This window comes from Melospiza melodia, chromosome 20, assembly GCF_035770615.1.
Source record: "Melospiza melodia melodia isolate bMelMel2 chromosome 20, bMelMel2.pri, whole genome shotgun sequence".
Classification (NCBI taxonomy): Eukaryota; Metazoa; Chordata; class Aves; order Passeriformes; family Passerellidae; genus Melospiza; species Melospiza melodia.
This window is the reverse complement of record NC_086213.1, coordinates 5,073,889-5,098,205: the sequence shown is the minus strand read 5'-3', so window position 1 is coordinate 5,098,205 and position 24,317 is coordinate 5,073,889. Positions and strand designations below refer to the sequence as shown.

At 40.3% G+C, this 24,317-nt stretch overlaps 1 protein-coding gene across 2 annotated transcripts in view; it reads right to left on the bottom strand.

The window, feature by feature from the left end:
* CIT (citron rho-interacting serine/threonine kinase) overlaps positions 1 to 24,317 on the bottom strand; it is a 68,041-nt gene that overhangs the window by 7,172 nt on the left and 36,552 nt on the right. For both annotated transcript variants that reach the window (XM_063173417.1, XM_063173419.1), the window contains 19 exons: positions 22,435 to 22,609; positions 20,990 to 21,187; positions 18,766 to 18,819; positions 11,272 to 11,469; positions 10,625 to 10,818; positions 9,989 to 10,124; positions 9,485 to 9,589; positions 8,149 to 8,289; positions 7,865 to 7,972; positions 7,011 to 7,173; positions 6,602 to 6,766; positions 6,369 to 6,506; positions 5,312 to 5,492; positions 4,992 to 5,083; positions 4,597 to 4,701; positions 3,562 to 3,731; positions 2,527 to 2,607; positions 2,194 to 2,329; positions 860 to 999 (listed from right to left, as the gene is read on the bottom strand). In XM_063173417.1, coding sequence (XP_063029487.1) covers positions 860 to 999; positions 2,194 to 2,329; positions 2,527 to 2,607; positions 3,562 to 3,731; positions 4,597 to 4,701; positions 4,992 to 5,083; positions 5,312 to 5,492; positions 6,369 to 6,506; positions 6,602 to 6,766; positions 7,011 to 7,173; positions 7,865 to 7,972; positions 8,149 to 8,289; positions 9,485 to 9,589; positions 9,989 to 10,124; positions 10,625 to 10,818; positions 11,272 to 11,469; positions 18,766 to 18,819; positions 20,990 to 21,187; positions 22,435 to 22,609 — 2,680 coding nt within the window. The remainder of the gene's footprint in view (positions 1 to 859; positions 1,000 to 2,193; positions 2,330 to 2,526; positions 2,608 to 3,561; positions 3,732 to 4,596; positions 4,702 to 4,991; positions 5,084 to 5,311; positions 5,493 to 6,368; positions 6,507 to 6,601; positions 6,767 to 7,010; positions 7,174 to 7,864; positions 7,973 to 8,148; positions 8,290 to 9,484; positions 9,590 to 9,988; positions 10,125 to 10,624; positions 10,819 to 11,271; positions 11,470 to 18,765; positions 18,820 to 20,989; positions 21,188 to 22,434; positions 22,610 to 24,317) is intronic.

Below are 24,317 nucleotides of genomic sequence, written 5' to 3'. Positions count from 1 at the left end.
AGGAAGATAAAAAGCATAGTTCAGGACAGCAATAAAATAAATTCTATTGCTGAGCATGTGAAACGGATCTGAGAACCTCTTGCCACAAAAAGAACTTTGCAGAGATAAGCAAGTACATTTTATTAATAGGGTAATTATTGTGAATTCATGAAATAATGAAAAGCCTCTTCACATTCTCAAAAAAGAACGTGAATTTAAATGGCTTCTATGATTTCTTTTATGCTTGAAAGACGTTAATAAAATATGAGAAGGTTTTGCACAGAAAAGGGATTGACAAATTGAAATAGGTTAGGTCTACATTTTAACCCCTGAAACTTATCTTAAGCATCACTTTGAAATGAGTGGTGCTCAGTTTGTTACCAAAGTAGTCCAGAGAAGTTATTGTTAATGAGAATTTTTGCTGTGGTTAAATGCTCCATACTAAAACCAGTAATTTGTGTAAATGTTTAGAATTAAAGTGACACAAACACCTAAGGAAATTTGCTAACCTACCTGGAAGCATGACATTCAAGAACAAAGATTGGACAGAATTCACTAATTAAAAACTTCAAAACTGTAGTCAGTAGTGAGGAGGCAGTAGTACCATGCTGTGCTGGATTTCTTACTGTCTAGCAGTTTAAGCTATACCACCATGGCATCCTGGCTGAACTGATCCATATTAACAGCAAATCTCCCATTCTGTCTCCAGCTCAGCCTCTCTTCAGCCCATACATTCTTCTTATTTGAAGAAAAATATTCAGAGCAAGAATACAGACCTTGGATGTGTTTGTTGCCAGTGGAGTAAAGATGCTGATTTGTTAATATTTAACTCAGAGCAGTCTAAGGGGTGGTCTGGGGGCACAAGGGAGCTGTGACTTACTTTGCCAGCAGCAAAAAGGTGACATCCTTTGACAGCCTCAAAGACATTTGGTGAGACATCAGGCTGGGCTGGGAGGTGAGACTGGGCTAGGGACTGCTTCACTTTCTTTACATCAACAAGACACAGAGCCCTCTCCTCTCCTGGAAACAAAAAAAGGGTGCATTTCATCAAGGGAGAACTCCCTATTCACTACAAAAGTCTTACCTAAGCAGCAGCTCATTGTTACAGGCTGTTACTGTGGAAACAGTCACAAGGTACCAAGCAGAATTCATTCCATATTATTCCTATTCAAACTGAAACAGAAAACTTACAAAATCCCAACCCTACAACAGGCAGCAAATCCACCAGGAGAGCAATCATTCCCTGCGTGGATTATTAGTGTTGCTGAAGTCTAGCAGTACACAGTAATTGTGGCCTCATTAAGACATTATTCAAAATTAGCCAGGAAGTTTCATTTTGCCCTTCAGAACTTCTTCAAGTACAAGATGTTTTAATCACTCTGTGCCAACAGAACTGGCAAGGGATTTCCAAGAACTGCCCTAATGAATTGCATTACAGCCCAAGGCCAGTTCCTCTCAGAAGCCCAGTGACAGACTAACACAGCTTTCTCATTATGTGTGAGATTTGCTTTGTTCTCTACTACCCTGGCACAAATAGACCATGGACATCTTAAACCTTTACCAGGAAAAACCCACAAAACTAGCAGAACAGGAAAGAATTTGTTTTTCATTCCCTGCAAATGTCATATAGACACTTGATAATTTGGGCTTTCAGATGAAGACACAGCCTAATGTTCAGCATGCCTACATCCGTGTGGGAAGGATTATCTCTGGAAAACCACAGATGGAGAGATTAAAGCTGGTGTTCCTTTCATAAAGAAATCTTAAATCATGACAGGAGTCCCAGCTTTGCTACAGGGCAAGAGAGGGTAAAAGTTGGCCCTATGCCCCAGTGATCACATAGTGGTCCTCAAATGGTTAATTACATTAAAAACGTTATGCAATAATTAGGAAGAGATGTTCACTGGTTAGCTCAGCACTTTTTAAACTGAACTTAAAATGACAACTGACCTCTAACCTGGAAATGTTTTGTCTCTGGTTGTTCCCTCCCTCAGCTCTGAAATCAGTTTCTTGTGAAGGTTTAACTGAGTGCTCATTCACACCATCCCTTACCAGCCAGCCTCAGACAGGACTGTGTTAACCACAGCAAGGCATTCCTGCCAATTTGCTGATTAAAAAAAAAAAACAGACAAAAGCCTGGAACAAACCCAAAGGCAAGCAGGACCTGGCAGCACAGAGCCACTGCAGGGCCAGAGGGGACACACAGCCCTGTACCTGCTATCATGAGCAGCTTCTCCAGATCCTTGATGAGGTGAATTTGGAAGACAGCTCCCATTCCTGGGATGTGTGTTAAGGAATTCTTCAGTACATTCAGGGCATAGAGACCTTCTTCTGCACCCACCAGCACTACCTACAATAGGGGAAAAAATAGCTCTACATGAGGAGAACAAGGAATGCTCCAACAGCAGCTTGGGTGATACTCTTCAGCAATGAAGAGAAAAATCAAACCCACAAACAAGTGCATAATTACACATATTGCAATCAAGATACCATTTCCCTGAATCAATTATCCACTTCTGAGAAAGACCAAGTGCACATGACCATTACCTGGTCACTGAAGGGCATTGTGCAATTGATATCCAAACGGTCTTCACCCTCCAGCTTCAGCAGGGAGTTCCCCAGCAGTTTCTGTAAATGACAAAAATAATTTTTTTCTTGTTGAGTTAATCTTCATCTCTTTATCTGTGGGTATTTTAACAATGTAAGGTCATCATTTCAGACAGGCAAAGAGATTGGCATAGATTTCTTTTTCTCAGAAAGCTAAAAGTTGCAGGGATGCCTCCTACAAAAGAATTAGTAAACTTTTATCTACCTTAGACACAGTAAGGCAAACTGATCAGAATTATCCTAAATTCAGGCAGAACCTATTGTTGTCTCTATCCTTTCCATTTTCCCCAACCTCCTACAACAGAGCAGTGGAATTTTCCAAGGGGAAGGATTAAAGAAAAGTATAAATGTTGGTGGGAGCATGTTTTTTTCTCAGATACAAAAGAAATGTGAGCCTGAGGAAAAAAGAGTATTTCCTGCAGTCAGATATTCCCTACCTCCACAGCTAATTCTCTTATGCAATGCCACAGAATCCAACCTCCCTTTGCCAGAAAATAGAGTTATCAGTGTAACAGTGTGAGAAAGGCTATCCAAAACCTAAACAAATCTGTATAACCTCTTATTAGGAATAAAACTTAAACTAAAAAGTACACACCCACACACACCTCCCCCCAGCAAGAAACATAAAACCTCTGGCTCTCTAAGAATGGGAGGGGAGGGAGTTTTTGCTTCTTTTAAGGTTTGCTAGTTCCATGTGGTACCTTATGAACAATGTCCTAACTGCTCTTCCTTCCTCTGCTGGAATTACAGAGATATTTTGGGATTCTCTTACTACACTCCCCAAGTCTAAAGAAGGGTATTGTAATACACAGCATCATTCTCACAGTGAACTGGCTCCTGGTGCTCAAATCATAAAGGCAGAAGCAATAACTTACCTTCAGTTAAACCTCAGTATGTCAAATACCGAAAAAATATTTTTCAAAACTCTGCTCCCTCCCAGAATATTTTATTATTAAATGAAACTTTTATACTCACAGCATCAGCCTCAGCTTTTTCTCTGGAAACTCTCCCACCTGCCACTATTGATTCCAGTGCTGTGACCCAGCGCTGTTTGTCAGGGAAGCTGGGTGCTAACAGGTAGAGTGTTCTACCAGGCCAGCAAGTGGTGTGTGGATGAGACTCCAATTTTAGGATATATGGCACATCTGAGATGTTATATAGATAGAATAAGACTTAGATTAGTTTTTGGAATATTGTCAGTGGACTTAAAATCAACACCTTTCAGCCTCATTGGAGAGAAGTTGTATTTATCATGACGTACCATGGCAATTTACACATTGGTTTCTCCTTTACAGGTCCTGCACAGGCTAGCTACTTACACCTAAATATTAGCTGGATGTATGCAATCCATACATACAAGGCTGTCTTTAACTCAACAAAAATAATTTCTTGCCTTTTATTCAAAAGAGAAAGAAATTCCATTGTGGGGAAAAAAACCAAAACAAAACCAAAACAAAACCAGACACTTGACTAAAGTTTTCCCTGTACTGATTAAGGAAAATCTGTAAAAACTGGTTATGGAAACCTTTGTTTTTAACAGTCTGTATCCTTTAATGTAACAGTCAAGACATACAGAATCTTATCCATCAGTTCTCTTCAGTACATACAAATCAACACATCAACATTTTTTCATAATAAGAGACTGTATACACCCCACAGCATTTCTAAGTTAATGGCTTTGTGGTCAGAGCACAATGGTGGAAGAAGTTATGATACATCACAGTTAATAGAGAAGAAATTTAAATAAAGCGAGTGTTTATGCTACAGATCTCTTAAGATTTACTTCCATTTGGCTTGATGACTATATTAACCACAGTTCTACCACGACAGAAGCAACAGCCTGGGTGTAACTAGGTCTGGAGTGCTCAGCTACTCCCCTAATTCAGATGGAGGTAAATTACAGCATTACACAATGAAAGCTCGAGGGAGAAAATTCTGTTCAGCCAAACAAGGCTAACTGATGGCAAGCCAGATGAAATCCATTTGACCTGACCTATGTAATATTCTCACCTGTCTTTGCTGTATTGGTAAGCTCAGTAGCTCCTACAGCTCCATGAACAGTTACATCACCATCAGGAAGGCAGAGCTCAAATTCCTCCAGAGGCCTCTGTCCAGCTGCAGCAGAATGGGGAGACAGATTAGGAACAGACAAACAGGCAGCAAGAAAATAATTGTGATAGCAAATGGAAGTGGATGCACACTGGATGTTTTCTCAGCTGGATTATTATGACATGCCAGCCAATAAAATGGCTAAGAGTCTAGAAAAAAATAATGTTGCTTTATCACTGAAGATTTAGCTAAATTTGGTACAGCTATAGGAAACAATAATAATCTTTAGGCCTCTCAACCCACCAAACAATATCTGAAGATTAAAATATATGTTCTTGCTAGAAATTCTAAGTTACCTTCTCTTGCTTCTGCATCATAAATGAGCACTTTGGTTCCTTCCAGGACAATATACTTCCTGTCCCAGCCCTGTTGCCCACGTTTATTATTCCTGAGGAAAATAAGCACAAAGCCATGTTGGACTTTCTGCTTGGATTCTATATAAAGCAAGCATGCAACTCCTATAAAAGAAATTTCAGCAGTAGCAACTGTAATTATAGTGGTGGTAATTGCAATGCCCATGTAATGGGCCTTTATTAATTATCTCATTGTAAGAGCCAGGGTAATATCAGGCCAAATATTTCAGCACCTGACATAGCACCAAGAGTCCTGTTTGTACCTTGGCACTTTCATCCACCCTTCCAGACGCAGACTGGTGCTTGGCTCCTTCAGCTGCAGGCCAGGGGAATTCATCTTATCCCGGCAGAACGCTTCCGAGAAGTGCGTGGCATATTCTGCTGGCAGCCCACAAGTAGCTGGCAAGCAAGTTGAGCATTTTGGGTGACACATCACCTGGCATTCTGACAAGAGGACAGGGAAAAACTTCTGTTAAATGACAAAAAAAAGAAAACAATCATGACACAGCTGCCTCAACTTCTAACACACAAATCCCAGCTTCTCCAAGGTTCCCCTTCCACTCCAAATCATGATGTTTTCTCAATGTTTGCACCAAGTAGTTTCAGAGTCTTCACACTGTCATTTCTTTCCCTGCTCTAGATGGGTGATGCTTTCTGAACTCAGAACATCCCTCTGGGTGTCCCAGAGTTGCCAGGACCCCTGCCAGTGGGCTCAGAGACCCTGGCACACAGTTCAGAACACCTGTGAGTTTGATTATGACCCATGGAGCAAATTACCAGCTTTGTATGAAGACCTGAAATCCACAGAAGTTTAAATAGTGTAATAATAAAATTATCACTAGGTGAAAAAGTAGATTTTGGGGCTTTTAGAATGAGGGTTTTGGGGACAAGATGGAGGGACTTGGGTGTGTCCAGCCTTTCTTCTTCTTCTTCTTCTCTACCTCCATCTTCTGCTGTGCTGGTGGCACTTTTGGATTGGTTTAGAGTAGATGCTCACTGTTTAACATAGGTGATAGGTATTGGAAAGTAATTGTAAACATGTTATACATAATTTGTAGTATAAAGAGATAACATCGCCCCGGGGGCAGGCAGAGTGCCTGGAACTGTCCTGCTGGACGGACCTCGGCAGGGCAGGAGAAAAATTTTTATAGATAAGAAACAATAAACAACTCTGAGACCAAGAACTAAAGAACTCCAACTCATTCTTCAAATGTGCAGGCCAAAACAGAAACTTTTCACGTGAATCAGGACTGCAGTAAACTGCAACCCTCCGAGATGATGCCTCTCCTCCCCCCGAGCTGTGCTGAGTTTTGCCCTTACCCAGACACTTGGAGGCCTGCCTGCCGAAGTGCACGGTGTCCAGGCACACGGCACACTTGGTGGCCCTCATGTTGAGCCCCACGTTGAAGCGATGGGGGATGTTGTGGTGCATCCGCTCCTTCAGGCGCCGGCTGTACTCTGCGAGGGACACAGATCATCAGCAGGGTGAAAACTACACCAGTAAAGAGATGGCATTGCAGGGGAAGAAGAAGAGGAGGTGGGCAGAAGCCTACCCTCAGGTGTGGAGGATTCCTTCCGGCGGCTGGAGGGTGGAGCCAGCAGGCTGATGGGCGTGGGCTGGTGCTCAGGGGAGCGCACTATGGCAGACATGATGATCTGCTGCCTGGCTGTGGCCGGCGTGGAGGGGTGAGGGTGGTCCGATATTTTCCGATGAGCAGCTACAGACAAGACAAATGTCCCTGGTTAATGTGACCAACGTGGCACTCTGGTTCCTAGCAGGGCTCTGTGTGACCAGTCTGCAGTTACAGCCTACAGAATCAAGTGTAGCTTTATTGTAACATCACAGCAGTGGTAATAACATATGTTGTTTAATTATTGCTAGAGTGGCACACAATTAAAGGCACATTTTCAGACCAAGAACGTGTGCCTCCTTCCAGATCCACCTTTTCTGTTAACCCCTACCTTCTTCACGAGCAGATCTGAGTTCAATGCGTGTTTTCTGTAGAGCCTCCTCCAGCTCAGCAGAACGAGCCTTCTCCTTCTCCAGTGCCACTTTCAGCTCATTGTATTGCAGGGGAACCTGTGTGGGTAAAGAAGGGTCCTCTTTCCGCCGACTAAACAGGCCCTAGCAACAGAAACACACAGACAACTCCTAACTCCTAGCAAGAGATGGCTTAACCTAGGCAAAGTGACACTAGCTAGTGGCAGTCCGGCCAGAGGGCCTAATGGCAACTCTGTTATGTGTAAGGATGGATTTTTAGTTCATATTGGCACTGGAGAGAAAAATGTCAAGATATGGATTAATTTAAAGAGGGACATACATCACCTGTTAGTACTCACACCTGGAGTCTCTGAAAGCATCTAAACAGAGGATCTCAAAATATGTGGTTAAAATTAAATTACTTCATTCAAAGTGACAGAACAGCTTATGACAAAGATGTGACACGAGTCACATTGCCTGACTGCTCCGTCCTATGCTGTGACTAAAGGACAACCACTCTTGGTACGCAATAAGTTTGTACACATATACATACTTAGCATTAAAAAAACATGCTTAAAATTCTGTAGTCCTACAGCTTCACTGAGGTGTAGCTACTGGGTTGTAACCTAAATGTTGTAGGAATAACTAAATACCAGAAAAACCACAAAGAACACATTCTGCCTAGTAAAGTTTGTGTTCACCAACTCAGAATGGTCTTAAATGAGGACAACATTTTGTTACACAAAGGAAGATAAAACAGAATATTAAGAATACACAGCACATAACTAATTACAAAACCATTCACTTCCATGCCTCTCAAACCTTATTCACCCACCTTTTTCTTTTTTGCTGGTTGGTCCATCTTTGCCTGCAGGAAATCAATGAGTTTAGTTTGCTGAGAAATAGTGCCCTCCATTTTCACTTTTTCATGGGAATAGAGAACCTGTGAATCACACACAGATGCAAGAAATTTCATCTTAACAGAAGAAACAAACAAACAACTTGATAGCAAAACAGAGCTAAAAAATACCCTAAAGAAAGTATCACACAAACTGTAAATCACATCCTAAAGCCTCACAGGGAATGAGGCAGAGCACTGCCCTGCTTCCTCACCCTCACCTGAATGTTTTCCAGCTGATATTCCAGGTCACTTCTCTCAGTCTTCAGAAGATCTGCTCGGTCCAGAGCCTCCTGCAGACCTTGAGTCAGGCGGAAGATGTGATTCTTCTGCAGATCCATTTGCTGCTGCAGCTTTGCCTGCTGTTGAGAGGAGAACAAAGGCCAGGGTTTTGGGTTTGTTGTCTTCTTGTTTGTAAGGAAAAGCTATTAAATGTTGTCACTCTTGTAAAATAATCATCATTGCAGAACTTATAAATAAACATACAATTCTTCAAGAACTGGAAAATGACAATACTCTAGAAGATTCTTTTTCTTTCAGACTGCATTATGACTAAACAAGCATTTCTGTGTATTTATATTAATCTGTAGCAACACCATTTTCTCAAGCTCTCTGTACAACCACCAGAAGTCACCTCAGTACTGTGTAAAAGTAAATTAAAACTACAATCTTTACTATAAACCAGGACAGTCATAGTCACATGAGATAAGGAAAATAATGGCCAGCTGTTTGCATCTTTCTCTCCAATTAACACCAAAGGAGGGCACATGACAAAATACTCCTACTTCCTTTAGAATTTACACTTTCTTGACAAGGTCCCTGACTAGGAAAACCATGAATGCTCCTATGTTACAAAGTAAGAGCCAGGAATCTTTCCTGGTGATGCACAAAGGAGTAGGCAACCTGTCAGTACCCCAAGAATACCAGAAGGCTCTAAATGCCCTAATTGTCCCTGAAATCCTCCTCTGGAGCCTCTTCCCCCACCACCCACAACTGGTTGCCTGCATTCAGTTACTGTCTGATATGATGATGGTGTGTGACCTTGTATCAAAACCTGTGACCCAAATCAGTGATGGCAAGAGCTGTGAGAGAAGCCTCACCTGTGGCCTCCAGGTGTGCACTGTCAGCATGTTGGCTCCAGAGCTGGTTTTAAGCTATGGCCCTTGGCCTGGTCAGAGCTATGCCTGGGCACAGACCTGGCCTTGCAGGGCTGACTTAGGAGCTGCCTTGTGACTAGAGGCTTCCATAATGATCACTGGTATCTTCACTGGTCCTCTTGTTCAGGTGCTGTGGGTGTGAGCTTGCAGGCTGCAAGGTCCTGTCCTTGCCTGGCATGCTGTCCCCTTTGGCTGCCATCTCCCCTGAGGAGCAGCTCACTTTTATTGCTCCCTGACATGGCCACACACTCTGCAAACTTTTAGTGAAAACAACTCCCCCAACTTGATTAATCTCCCTAGTTATACAGAAGAAGGATGTATGTGTAACTCTTATTCACACAACCTCCCCTCCTCAAGATGTGGAACCTTCTGAAGTTCTAACATGAATCTCCAAGGTTACCTCCTCCAGAAGCCTCTGCTTGAGCTCCCTTTCTGTCTCAAGCTTCTGCTGTAAACTGCGGGCATTCATCTCCAGCATGGCATGCTTCTTCTCCAGGTCATTGAGCTGGGAAAGAGGGTCAGAGTAATATTGAACACTAATAAATATAATTCCACAGTCTTAAATCCAACTTCACCAAGCACGTGTTGAAGAAAAATGATACAATTATCCTTTGGTTGCTGGGGAAAAACCAGGCAAAAGATATTTTGGCTTGTTCAAATGCAGATACCGAGTTATTGAAGGACTTCATTCCAGGCATCATAGCCTGCTGTCTGCTTTAGTCTTTTTCAAAGAAAATTTGAGGTCTTTGGTTTGCAGATAGAATTCTATTCTATGCCCTCCGGTCTTTTTAATTTGTCTCCATAACATCTTGAAAAAAGCTGCTGAAGGCCACATTTCTAAAAGTAATATCAGTGGAAAAATATTTCATCTAATTATGAAAGTCTAGGATTGAAAGTTACTTACCTTATCAGAAAGGCTCTCTGCTTTGAGTTTTTGTTCCTTGAGTGCTTGCTGCAGGGCCAGAATCTCTGCCTTGTGTTCCTTGACAGCCAGTTCTACCACCTGGCGAGACTCAGTAATACGCTGATCTGCTCTCACTCTGCATTAAAATGGAAAATAATGTTACCTAACTCCTTGACCTCTCCCTAGCAGGCAGTGGCATCAATAACTCTTTCAGAGGTTGCCTCAAATTCAAGATGTTACATTAGAAAGCCAGACTGTTTGCTGCAACACTTTTATATTATATAATCCTGTTCCTGCCCCTGCTAGAACTACAGCCTTAAAAATTTCAAGACCCCACAGGAACAGTCAGGAGCAAAGACTATTTTTTCCATAAAATAAAATAGAAGATAATAAATCAGGACATTTTATAAGTTACAATGATAAATACCACTCCCCTTGAATCTTTCACTTGCAAAGAAACAAAAGGAACAATATCAGTGATGACTATTAACTAATAAACCATTTTTAGAACTACCTCACAAGATTTTATATTTAGCTCCAACTCCCATATCCTATGCTAAATATAATTTTTGTACTAGCTTCTATAGAGAATTTTCATAAAAGTTCATAAAAGGGAAGGAAGAGAGAGAGAGAGACCTGCTCTGTTTCTCAGTATCCAGCATCCTCTGCAGCTCTCTAACTCGACATTCAAACTGGGACTTCTCATCCCCTAGAACATTTCTCCACGCTTCCCACTGGCGCTCTTTCTCCAGGAGTTCATCATTCAGGGCCTCCAAGTCCATTACTTGCTCTTCCAGCATCGTACATGTTGTCTTCAAGGCCTCCATAGTCTAAAAATAAATCCTCCTATCAATTCTCACATCCCACATCAAGCGTGCACTCTCAGCTTCAGCCGTAGCATTTCGATTACAGTACATGCAAATCAGCAGCCAGCAGGAGCTGGGAAATCACAGCCCATTTATTTCAAGGCTCCTGTACATTCACTTGTGATCCCTGATAATGTCAGGTCGAGCTCATTATGAACATTTTGAGATTTCCAGAGCCACCAAATTAAAATGAGTAATTCTAAATGACAATGCCTTCAGAGTGCAGGATTGCTAAATAAAATGTTGTAAAAACACGATGGGAAATACCAAAAATTTCCATTCACTCAACCGCCTTGGGAAGGAAGGCTTAAATGCCACTGCCCTTGGAAGCATCATCACCTCTCATGGGTTCCCAGATGTAAAAGGAGTTTTTGCCAGCTCTCACCAAGGCTGCTGGGCAGACCTAGAGAGCCTTACTTGTTTCTGGCTGGTGAGCTGCATCTCCCTCTCGGTGATCTCCCGGCGGAGATGATCGACCTCGCTCCGCAGCTGCACCACCTCGTCGTTGGCCCCCGAGGCCTCGTCCAGTTGTTTGGACAGGAAGAAATTCTGGTTGTTCAGCTCTGCATTGTCTTCAGTGAGCTGGTTCAGCTGCTCTTCCAAATCTGAAATCACCTAGAAAGAAAAATAAATTACATGTGAGTAAGCACAGGTTTTTGAAATCATCCATTCTTCTATATAACTGGGGAGATTAATCAATTCACACAGAATTATTTATTTCCAAGCTTTTACATTTTTTCTAATTCAAAAAAGGGCAGCATTATAGTGGTAGGTATTTTTGCATAGTAATGTACTTGGATTAGTAGTAAAGTTTTGTGTCTTAGAGAAAATAGCTTTTTTTTTTAAATCTGGTTCAGAGCATAAATATGCTGCAATGTAATTTATTATTTGAGTGACCTGCCATAGTTAAAGCCTTGGATTGGGAGCCAGGAGTTCTGGCTGGATTCTTAGCTCTGCTGCTGACTTACAGTGACCTTTTTTTGCCTCAATCTCCCCTAAGTGCAATGAGGCTAATCACTCTCAGAAAGCCTTTCAAAGTGTGGTACTGAAGAAAACAGACCAAGAGGTGCAGTGCAGGCAGTGCAACCTGATGGATATCCCTGGGAATTGCTTATATTATTGTTTGTAACACTGGGTATAACCAGGAAAGGCAGAAAAATGTTCAGAAATACATTCTATCAAAGTAACAGCATTATGGATGGCAGCTGGGTACACAGGAGGGAAGAAACCAGTGTGGTAACACAATATGGAAAATCAGTGAAAAGCAAAAACTCAACAAGGCCTTTGCCAAAGTGGGAGCATCCATTTGTTCAGTCAGCACTAACTAAAAGCTTTCAACCACAGTCCCCTCCAACTGAAGGACAACTATAAACAACAGTGGGCCATTTTCACAGTTGGTTTTATGAATGAAAGGCCTGAACACCGGGTGGATGAATTTGTACCTCCTAACTCAAAACCAATATCACCACAACAGAAGAGAAAGAAACCTCAGTAATTTTGAAATCAGCTTAATAAAAAGAATTTCAGAAACTGGTAAACTCTATACAATTCACATTCAACTCTTAAAAATATGTTCTAGAGACTCTTTTGCCTGGATGTCAAAGAAAAGTGAATAAGATACTTCATTAAATGGGAAAAAAATAAAATCTCAGAGCACAGTTGGCCACACATTCAAATGTAAATGTTCCAATTTCCTACAGAAGCCAAGGACTTAAATATCTAAAGCAGTAGAGGATAGAGCACACTGCTCTTCTCAGCTCTCTGGAAAGATGACAACCACTTCTTTTTGAAGAATCTGTAATGCATATTTTGGCAGCCTTTTACCATGCCTCTCCTAGACCTAAATTAACAGTATTTGGTTTTTAAACTGTGAGCAGGAAAAGTCCAACAGCCATTACTCCCTGCTGGGTGAAGGGGAGTTCCTGCCACCCATATGTTCAGGGTCAAATCAAGATGATTCACACTTCAAAACACAACATTTCTGAGGAAATCTGATCATGTGCTTGTTTGTGAGCACTCTCCCTGCCCTATTGAAAATACACATTTTCCCCTGCATTGTTTGCACCAAGCTTTCAAAGAGCAGCCTGGGTTGTAAGGACATGTTAGTGCCTATAGTGCTACAGAAATAAGGACTTAGATTTGTTTATACAAACAAAAAGGAACAAAAGAACATTTGTTTTCACAGTGCTTTACCTACTGCTCTTACAACAGCTGATATCTCTACCAGATCAGAAACTCACTTTTTCTTCCATTTATTGTTTGACCATACCATGTATCTAGGCAGTTTCAAGATATATTTTATACATTCACTAGTACAAGTAATTTCTATTAAAAAATATTAAGCTAGTTTTGAAATACAAGAAAACTGAGATGAGGGAAACACAAAATGGATAAAGTAATATGCAGAGTTAATATGTCCAGCTACTTAATTAATTATTAAAACTGGCTGTATTTCAAGTTGATTTTATTCCTTAAGGGCTGGAAATTGAGCTCCCATTTTCTTTTATTCTAGGTTCTGAGATTATGACTTCTTTCCCTGAATACAACTAAAATTAAACCCGATCATATTATATTTCACTGCTATATTTTATCTAGTAGGATATTTCTGGAAAACTTCAGACAAATAACAAAGCAGTTAACAAAGAAAGGTTCCAGAAGATGTGACATGATTTCTTTCCTTCTTCTAACAGTGTAGTTACTGACAATTCCAAAATACATTGGCTTAAATTCCAGCTATATTAAAACCTAGATAATGTAATCTAGATAGATACAATTTTTTTCCACAGGAGAAAATTTATTCCTCTTGCTACAATCTTCCATTTTTCATGGGGAAAGGGGATGTTTTTTAACACATCCAATAGCTATCTACAGCTATGTACAACCCAACAGGATTAGAGAGTTTATTAACACTAAAAGCCTAAAGAGTAATAGGTAATGCTGACACAGGAAAATGGGATGTAGTGTAATATAAATGCCTTTCCTGGTTATCAACAACAACAACAAAAAAACCACAGATTAAAAACCCCCCAGATTTAATTGGAAATACTGGCTTGGGCATCCATACAACCTATATCAGAATCCTGTACCTGGAAAGATTTAATAGCTTTAGATATTTTTCTTTTCAGTTAAGGAAATCCCCAGGTAAAAAAAGCCCCAAAAAGTCCCAAACAAGTCAACCAATTCTGAGCTATTCTCGAGTAAATGTGAAGTATATTAAAGGGAAGTCAGTAAGAAAATGCCATTATATCCTTTAGAAACCCATAATATAATTAGAAAAATCTTCACATTTTAAGTTTATAAATTAAGCAAACACTTGAAACCTTGGAAAAGCAATTCTAGACAGCCACTGTATCTGTGCCACTGCATCACCACTCAGAGCAACTGGAATTTTCTCCTCTATTTATGCACATCTTCACCACAACTAATCCATAAACCAGAGATATCATCTAACTACACAGATTCTTCACTGCACACCACATCTAAGGACACAGCTTATCTTTATCCTGATGCAGAGGACTGTATCTCATTTTTAAATATTGCAGAGCAGCCCAAGCACAGCAGCTCCTCAGCAGAAGGGACCATATCCAGCATAATTCCCTCTCCACTGAATAATCTGAGGAAAGCAAAGTGTTCCTCTGGTGAGGCTGAGCAGATTCACAGCTGTTACCCCTGGTCCCACAGACCTCTCCAGCCATGGATTAAATCAAATATCAGAGCAACAAAAAGTCAGGGCCTTGATGATTTGGTTTGCACACCAGATAAAATGTACTAAATTTAATCCATATGCTCCACATACCAAAACCATAGGCACAATGATGAGGAAAAGGATAAAAATAAGGAGTTTTATTTATATACCAATAACTGCAGCTTGCAAACTTCCCCACACCCTATTCCTTCATAAAAGTGTCTCAGTTTTCAGATGCCATCAACAAACATGCAGGAAAATGCAAGGACACAACAAGGGAAACTGTTTTGGAATGCTATCAGCAGTGTTTTACTTGGAGTTTAATGTAATTCCAGACTAATAGTGTTGCTCTATCCATTTCCACTCCTCCCCATCCCCACTAATCTTTACCAGAAAGCTACCTGTCAGGAGTAAATAGGAAACAAGAAAAAGCTGTCTCTCAGCCCTAAATTATTGTGAGGAGGAAGTGAGAGCAGAAATCAGACTCCTTTTGTCTTCACCTACTCTCTGAGACAAAGCTTTTCAGGCAGAGAAATCCCAACACTGGGAGGCTGAGGCCCTCACACAGGGCTGCAGACAGATTGTTCTGTTCCATCAATACCTGACAATAAATCCCTCACTTTCCTCCCTCCCCATAGTCAGACAACATCTGTGCCTTGAAACACACCTTAGACATGGATCTCAGTCTCCAAAAACTCTTCATGGTTTATCTTGAGGGACATTGCCCATTGGACACTGCCCAGACTGCATTCCTCTCCTCCCCACAGCAAGGCAGGATTAAAACACTCAGTTCCTGTGTTCCTATCCCAGGCCCCAGAAGATGAGCTGCCTCTCCCAAACAACAGCCTCTTCCTCAAATGCTGGTGATGTTACCCACAGTGAAGGTCTCATTAACCTCTCACAGCAACGCCTCAGAAGTCTCTGATTTTTTGTCAGGCTACAAAAAATACAAAACTCCATTTCTGCCTGTAACTGGTATCTGCCATCATATTTTCTGTGAAATGGGAATCAAGGATAACTCCTTCCACCCAACAGGAATTTTTCTTTTCAAAAAAAAAATTAAGAAAGCCATATAAAAATTTTTGCCTGGGTATTAGCCTTGTCATAGTGGGCAAGATTCCTTTACTCCGAAACACAGTTTAGCATCAAAGTAACATTCCTGAGTATTATTTTGGAAGCTCACAAGAAGACAACTTATGTCAACTAATGAAGCAAATGTGGAATCAGGATCTTAGACTGAATTCAGCAGGAATTCACACATAAATTACACCTATCTGATGGGCTCACAGATGTAATGCCTCAGTATCCAATCTCTTGCAGATCAAGCCAGTTAATGTTTAAGACTGGAACACAAGATGATGACAAAAGAAACTCAAGAAGGGAAGATAAACTTTCTTTTATAGGGGAAAACTTGAATAAATGGAAATGCAATATCCAATTAGGAATAAGAAATGCCACTCATTGCTAGAGTAAAAGCAACTCCCTGTACCTGAAAAACCCAGGTGGCTCAGATGGTTGTTCTCTGGCATTTTACTAATCTGAGCGCAAGGCTTTTATAGGACTATTTCCTGCTAAATATTTAAAGACTTTAATACCTGCTTAATGGAAGTTTCCTTTTGGAAACAGTTCTATTATTATTATTTAGATAACTTAGTTGTATTTTTAAGTTTAAACATGCTGGTGATCTCAGAACAAGCCACAGTTTGCAGGTATCTGGAGACAACTGACAAATATGTACATTTTCCTATTTAAGAATGCCTTTTATTTCTAGATCTTGCTTTGGTTGCCTGGAAAATACTTTTAACACTCAAATGGGCCATTTATTTCATAGAATAAATGTAGGGAAGTAGTTTTTCTCCCTCAGCAGATTTGCTGGATGAGCCATCATTGTGAGAAGGTTGTGATAAGATATGACTCTGTGTGTCCCCACAAGCACATGTGTGTTCAGCAGGTAGCACAAGTTACAATTTTTGCTGTAATTATGTATTCTTTTATTTCTTGCTCAATTGAGTGACAGAAAGCATGAAAAAGGGGAAGCTAAAAATGCCTCCTTGGTCAGAGACCTCAGCAAAAGGAAGACCAAGTGTGCAATGAGGATACAAGGAAAGCAGACACAGCCTTCTCTACAATCAGAAGTTGTGACCTTTGTGAAGCTAGAGAAACAGGAACAATACCAAAGAAAGTAGATTAAGTATTTTTATTTATCTTTTGAAGACTGCAAAAGTACTGAAGTAATTCAATTTTTAACATTTTTTTTCCTGTCTAATCTTATTTTTGTAATTCTTATGCTGTTTGGGGCTTCTCAATAAGATCAAATAAAATGTAATTCCCTGCCAAAGTTTTCCAGACTAGTTCAAGGAGTTTGTGTCAGCTTAAAAAGGATCTCTCTTGAGAACTTCCTGAAAGAATAAATCCATCCTTTATCAGGCTGTATAAGTAGCAGCATATTACAATTATTCCCTTGAAGTGTTGTTGGATTTTAAAAGGAGTATAAATTATAATCACCTTCAAGTGGAGTCACATGGTCACCAAAAAGCACAGCCTGCATCATACTGGTACCATCAGATAAAAATGAGTTTGGAACATCTGGTGAAAGCAGTGTAATTAGCATTTCTTGACCCTCACTGGCAACAGAATATTGCCCTGATTTCCTCATTCCTCAGGCAGGATGGACAGCCAGGAGCAGTCATAGCACACAACATGAAATTATCTGTCCATGGTCAATTAAATTATACATGCATTCTCCTGGGCTGCAAAGAGAATGTACCACGGGCATGTATTATTCATTTAGGAACTATTTAATTAATCTCTTATTGATGAGGATGTCTGATCCCACTTATCCCACTGGAGGGCCTTACAATACACAACACTTTTACAAGTCCTTTGAAGCTCTTGACATTCTGGAAATGTTATGGGTCATTCTGCACTGCTGGAGCTTGTTCCCCACACTCAGAGCTGAAGTGTCACTGGATAATGAGTTACAGCTCTGCAAGGCAGCTGACCCTGCAGTGAACAGAAGCCACAGAGTTTCCCCACCTGGTTTTTCCCTGCATGGAGATCACAAAAGTGTTTTCCCAGAAAGCTGTCACTCTGAATGAAAGGCAACATCCAGAGCAACAGGAGATAGCTCTGGATGTAAGATCTATGATGACACATAGAGAGCTAGACAGTCAATCTAAGAAAATGAGGAAGGGAACAGAAAGTGAAGTTTCTTGTGTAGGATTTCTTTTAGACACAGGTTAAAGCACTTTGGAAAGCTGTACTTCCTCACTTCTTCCTGTCTGGATATTCCATGTCCAGAAGAACCCCCTTGCTCAGTGCTAAAGAGCAAGTGAGGAAAACAGAATGGCTCTCATGCTGAAAAGATATTTTAAAAGATAAAAACTGACACATTAGAGACTTACTCCCACAGCATGAAAAATTACATTGGAAGAAATCACTGGAAGCAGGGAAACAATCAAGATAAAAAGTCCCAGCAATTAAGCCCTGCTCACAGTGTGGGGTAGAGAGAAAAAGCCCAGAATAATTCACAATCACTGCTGACCAGAGGACTGTGGTCCTTATCCAACACTTGTGTAATTCATGTCACTGGAAGGCAGATACTCTCCATCAGCTGCCATGAACAAGTGAAGATAGTGTTAAACTGCAAGAATCCCTGTGGATAGACAAAGCCCTTGGAGATGTGTCCTGGACTGATGAAATGAATCTGAAAACATGTCAAAGATCTCAGGCAACAGAAGGTGAAAATTCAGATCCCGGAGTTCTCTCTGCTGTATGTCAATGTATTATTTGGAACCTTAACACTTCTTGTTTCTTCAAACAGTGTTAAAATCCTCCTTAAAACCCACTCAGGCCTAGATCTACAATGCAGCTCAGAATTTGGACAGGCAGATCTTTCCTTCTTGTGAGCAGAAAAGATCTTTATCTACAGTCATTTTTTGCAGCTGCTGCACCATTCTTATTAGCTGCACTGCAATGAGATATTTTAATTTACTTTCTTCTCCAAAAAGAAGAACAGTGACAATTTCATGATCAGACTAAAACCTCAAAATTGAGGTTTACCTGAAACCTAAAAGAAATCCAATCCAATCCATCCAGCTCCTACTAGCACCTTGAAGCCAGAAGTCCACATTATGAACTAGTGTCATCAAGGATTGAATGAGGAAATTGTTTGTTTCATTATCCTTAATTTCAAAATAATTCAATGATCTGTATTTAATACTCACTGTGCAGCTATTACGAAGGGCTTCAAATTTACGCTGGATTTCATCTCTATGTGCCTAAAGGAGGTAAGAAGTTCATCATCAATTTTTCATACATTAGAATTCGAGAATGCTGTTGCATTTGTTGCTAAACAAACTGCAGAACAATCTACCAGCAAGCAAAGTTTGGAAGGCAGATGCTGCAGGCTTTGAAAGCACTTTGCAGTGGCAAAGAACTGATTAGCAAAAGTCCCATCTACTTATCAAAATCCACTTCTGCTCCCAAATCTGAGGTGCTTTAGGAAAATGTACAAGCTCAAGAATGGAATTATGTAACAGGTTCCATCTGAAATGGGCACCAGAAGACTTGTTGATCCCATGTTAAGTTTTTACATTCTTGACATTTTAATTTGAGTTGGTTTTATTTCCATATTTGGTGTTTCATAGAAAATAAACACTGCACACAATTTAATGCTTGCAAAGAAAAACTATAGTGATGTATAATGCAAGCTACCCCAAACAGCTCTGCCAATCTACCTGAATCCTACCATAAAGTCACATTTAAGCCTGAGCCTCCCTAAAAAGCAGTGATAAAACATAATAATCAATTCTTTGAGGACAGCATCTAAAGTACAGAAAAGTTCAAACACTCATTTTAAAGAATGCAGTATTGCATGCACCATTTTTATCCCCTAATTTACAAGCAAAGCATGACAAAGCAAAAAGTTCTTGTTTCAGCCTCGTGGCCTCTCTCAAAATTCAAAGTGATTTAACAAGTGTCTAATGTCATGTACTATGTGAAAACTTAATAAAGGAAAGGTTACTGCTCAAGCATATCCAGCCACCTTTCTTCATTCAGAACATTTTCCTTAGAGCCAAGAGACTAAACAGGAAAAAAAACATTCAGCAGAAGTCAAATACGAGAGCTTAAAAGCTATCTTACCACAACAGGCAATGTGAGAAATAAAAGTATGTAAAAAACTCCATGGCAGGAATAGCCCCAAGCCTGCTTGGCTGGAGTGCCTGACAGCAGCTGGTCCAGCACGACCAGTTTGCCCCATTAACTGGAGCAATAACTGAGCGAACACAGGTCATGAATATTCATCTGTTTCACTGCTGGTAAGGATCCCAAGTGCATTGCCAGCCCCCTGGCAGTGATAGTGGCTGTTATGCAAAGCTTTCAGCTGGGAAGGGACTGCCTCAGTTCTGAGCAAAAAGAACCCAATGCCATCTCTATTCAGTTATTCTTAGGCCTTGATGCTGTTGCTGCACTTGCCCAGGCTGTGCCCACTTTAGAACTGAGAGAATGGTTCTGCCATTCATCTACCCAAAGCAGCAGCATAATACCAGTGCCCATGCCAGCTGAGCCCCCCTCCCCTCCCAAAAACCAGCAATGGCAGCAATATTCAAACAGTTCTTTGATTAAATGCCACTGGAGCACATTTTCAACATTTCCAAATGACAGGATTTGAGGGTCATTTCAGGCTGCTGCTCAAGGTGGGGTTAGCTGGTAGCAGGTCAAACTCTCTACCCACAACCCTGGGAATCTTTTGTGAAGGAAATATTTCTTAAAATCAAACAGTTTGAAATCATCCTTTTGTGCTCAAGAGACAGCAACCAGCAGCATATAATCCAGAACTCCATTTATAGGGGTTGGGGTGGAAGAGGGTGGCAGGACTTGAACTTTGTTTTCCTTTCTATCACTCACACACCTCACCAGACACACATGACAATTTTTAATAAAAGTAGCACTGGGATACAATTATGTGTTGGAAGACTCTTCCAAGAATTTGGTGGGAGAATTTGGTATATACACCCCTAAATTTGGTATATATACCCCTGAATAAGTATCCTCAAAGCAGGGTAACTGATAGGAAGAAAAAAATCATCAAAACATTTATGACCATCAAGTACTTCTAAATTCATGAGCTATTATTTAAATAAGTAAATCACAGAGTTAAACTCCTAACAATACCAATTTCAGATGCAACTTTTACCTCAAAACAAAAGTAATGATTCTCCTACAAGCCATCAGTCAGTTTAGGCAGCAATGAACCATTACTAGGAAGTATTCAAATACTTAAAGGTAAAATTTGACATTTTACCCTATCAACACAAGGCACAATTCACACCCATTTCTGAAAATGAAAAATTAGATCATATAAATTCCTTTTAACCTCTTTATGAAACATGCACCTACATAACTCTAGGGTTTATCTGCAGCTCACAGACAGGGTCCAGGGCTCACCGTGAGGGCTTGGATCTCCTCCTCTGCCTCGGCCGTGGTCTCCTCCAGCTCGGTCTTGGCCTCTCTGAGCTGGTTCTCCAGGGCTGTCCTTGCAGCCTGCAGCCCAGTGATCTGGGATTCCCTCTCCTGCAGGGTCAGCTGCAGCTCTGTCAGCTGCCTCTTCAGCTCCAGCTTCTGCTCTTCGTGCTCTAGGCTAACCTGAAGGAAGTCACAGTAGTACCCAAGTGTGAGTTACTAACAAAGACATGACAGGCAATGGAGTCTTGTTTCACAGCCCACTTTAAGATGCCATTGCCATGTCTGTTCCCAAAATCACATCCTGGCAGACTGCTTAAATCAAGGACACAGCTTTGTCTACTCCCTAAAATCTACTGTTTTTTTTGGAAAAAACATCTTGGCATTTTGAAACAACAAGGGCACAAGAATAGTTCCAGCTGAAACTCAAACATATCAAACACTGACATAAAATGTTGAAGTAGTTTGTGATGAACTTTCTTCACTGAAGCTAAGAGTCTCTAAGGATCTTTATTTGGGAATCTCTGGGCATACATTACATACATTTTGCAATTCCATGTTTCATCTTCCCTTCAGATTCCTTTTATAGAAACCTACCAGCTCATCTGGCTCTGGGTTTATTTGAATGGCTTCTGATGAAGGTTTTCTTGCAGCACACAAAGGGAAAAACATGTCACTCCAGGGATAAGAAATAAACAACTAAAACACATCTCAGTGTTCAAAATCAATTCCAAACCTTAGCACCTTCTTCAGGCTGCCTGCTATCCCAAGGGAATCTGTCTGTTGTGCTTGAGATGTGTGACAAGGCTGTCAGAAAACTTACATGGTCTCAGTCAGCTTCTGGCCAAAGTAGGACAGGTTGGTTGTTCAACAACCTCAGCTGAAGGCAAGATTTCAGCCTTAGCTGAAAATTAGTGGACTGAGACTGGAGAAGAATTTGTAGAACCAAACTAGTTAATACAACATTAAAACTGAAGTACAGCTCACAGATCTTTAAGAGTATATTTCCATATTAGTGTTGGGTTTTCTTTCCAGAAAACTCTGAAAATGGTGCCTGAAGCAGCAGGTTCCTTTTTTCGTACAGCAATTCTGCTGTGTCCTTTGCTTTCTAAGCTGTAGACTCTAAGACTACAGGTTATCTGTCTGGTCATTGTACATTGCTGAGCTATTATTCTCTACCCAGAAAATATTATAAGAGTATTGTACAAACACAGAAATAGAATTCTGAAAAAGCAAGATGATCTAAAAGCTCAGATTCAGCATGACAAGTCCTTAATACTTACATTTATCTCCTTTTAGTGAGCTTTTTTTTAAAATTACTTATACACTTTCAAATACCACTGCAACAAGTTAATCTAGTTCTCACTGTATTGACAAAATGGGGTACATTTAGGAAAGTTTGTTGAGAGGGATCAGAGCCATGCTTTCACCTCTCTGAGCCGTGTCTCCAACTCCAGCAGGCGGTTCTTGTCAGTGTGATCTTGGTGACTCATCTTTTCCAATTGTTCTTCTAATTTTCGATTCTGGGCCTCCAACTTTCCAGCTTGTGTTTCCAAGTAGAACTTCTGTTGCCTGAGCTCTGAAATCATCTCCTCTTGGGCTTTCCTGATAGGAGAAATGCACAAGTGACAAACCCAAAATGCCCTTAACATATATCCTTCCACTGGGGTCAAGTAAGGAAAACACAAGTTTGCTGTGAAGTTAAGTTCATGGCTTAAATACTACATCCCAGCTAAAAATAAAAAATACTAGTGTATTCATCAACATATGCCCAGAGCTAAAATTCCATATTTGCCAGTTGCACAAATGAATAGAGGGTAATCTGTAATTTAAGATACAATTAAATCTACTCATTTCATCAGTTGTCACATGTTTTTCTGTAGTGGAAAAATAAATTCTGAGAGTTGCTTTCTCAGAGTGTATTTCCATGAGACAAGAGGAACCCCATGCTTTAGGATTGGGAGTAGTGTGTTGGGGTTTTTGTTTGAGGCTTTTTGTTGTAATGAACATAGAACTTGACCTACACTGAAGTGAAGCTTTTGCTGTCTCTGATCAAAGTCTTAATCCACAAACTGAACAAAAATAATTACTTGTTCTCATAAGAATTTTGAGAGCTGGCAATTATTAATTATTATTATCTGAAATTGACACCCTAAAAAAAAAAAAAAGGGTCTTTCTGCATTATTTACAGTTCCTGGAATTGTGTTATCATGGATTGGAAAATTCTGCCTCATAGAGTGCTTTCTACTTAGAAACCTCACAAAGCTCTACATATATTAATGAATTAATATTTTAAGAAGTTCACTGTGAGATAAGCTGTTATTAATCCTATCCCAAAGAAATTATGTGGGTTGCCCAAGATCAAATAGGAAGACTTAACAAAACTAAAAATAGGACTTAAGTCTTCTGACTCACATTTCTGTGCATTGCAAGCAAAACCACCCTTTTACCCTCTCTGTTTTTTTAATTTACCTCTATAGATTATTGCCAGCCAGAACTGTCAAATGGTGTTATTTCATTTCCGGCTGTTTACTGGGCTATCTTCTCAGGAACCTGATAATCAGTGGTTTCCTCAGATACTGCTGGAACAAAAGCTTGCAGAGCTCCCCTCTCCTCTGAAGAGTTTAATCACTAGCTCTCCTCTTGATGCATGCTCAGATTAGCTGCAGCTTTTGTGGGTTCAAAATGCAGTCCAACAACAATTTATACATTTTCAACAGCCCAATTCACAAAATAAGCACAAATTCATTAACTAACTGCATGCATAATTAGGCAATTTTCTCTCAAAATGTTGCTAATTCTGTACTGTCTCCTACCAATCCTGCAAAGTTCATCATTTGACAAAATGGCTCTCAATAATCTATTTTAAATTGTATGTTGAAACATTATTATATGTTTTTCTTGTTTTCTGTGGCTCTCCAGTCAAGGATATGGCTCCCAGAGGATGCTTTAGGTCCTTACACTCAATTCAGCACCCATGACTGAGACATTCAACCTTCCCTACACTGAACAGCTCCACCTCAAGACATTTCTGTTTTATTTTAGACTGAAGGTAAGTTATGGCTTTTGCTGCCTCAACAAACTCCCTGGGTGATTAACTGGAGGTCATCTGGAGCATTAAGCAACACAATTAGGTTCCCCAGTTATTTCTGTGAATGTTTTTGGCTACAAAGGCTAAAATAAATTCCAAGATATTTGAAATGCAATGAAAATTGGAGCCATTACATATCTGGAGGCATAATGACCACAAAAAAGGACTGAAACCAAAGCAAGTCTTTGCCAAAACTCATCCTTGTCTGATTCTATTCAATAT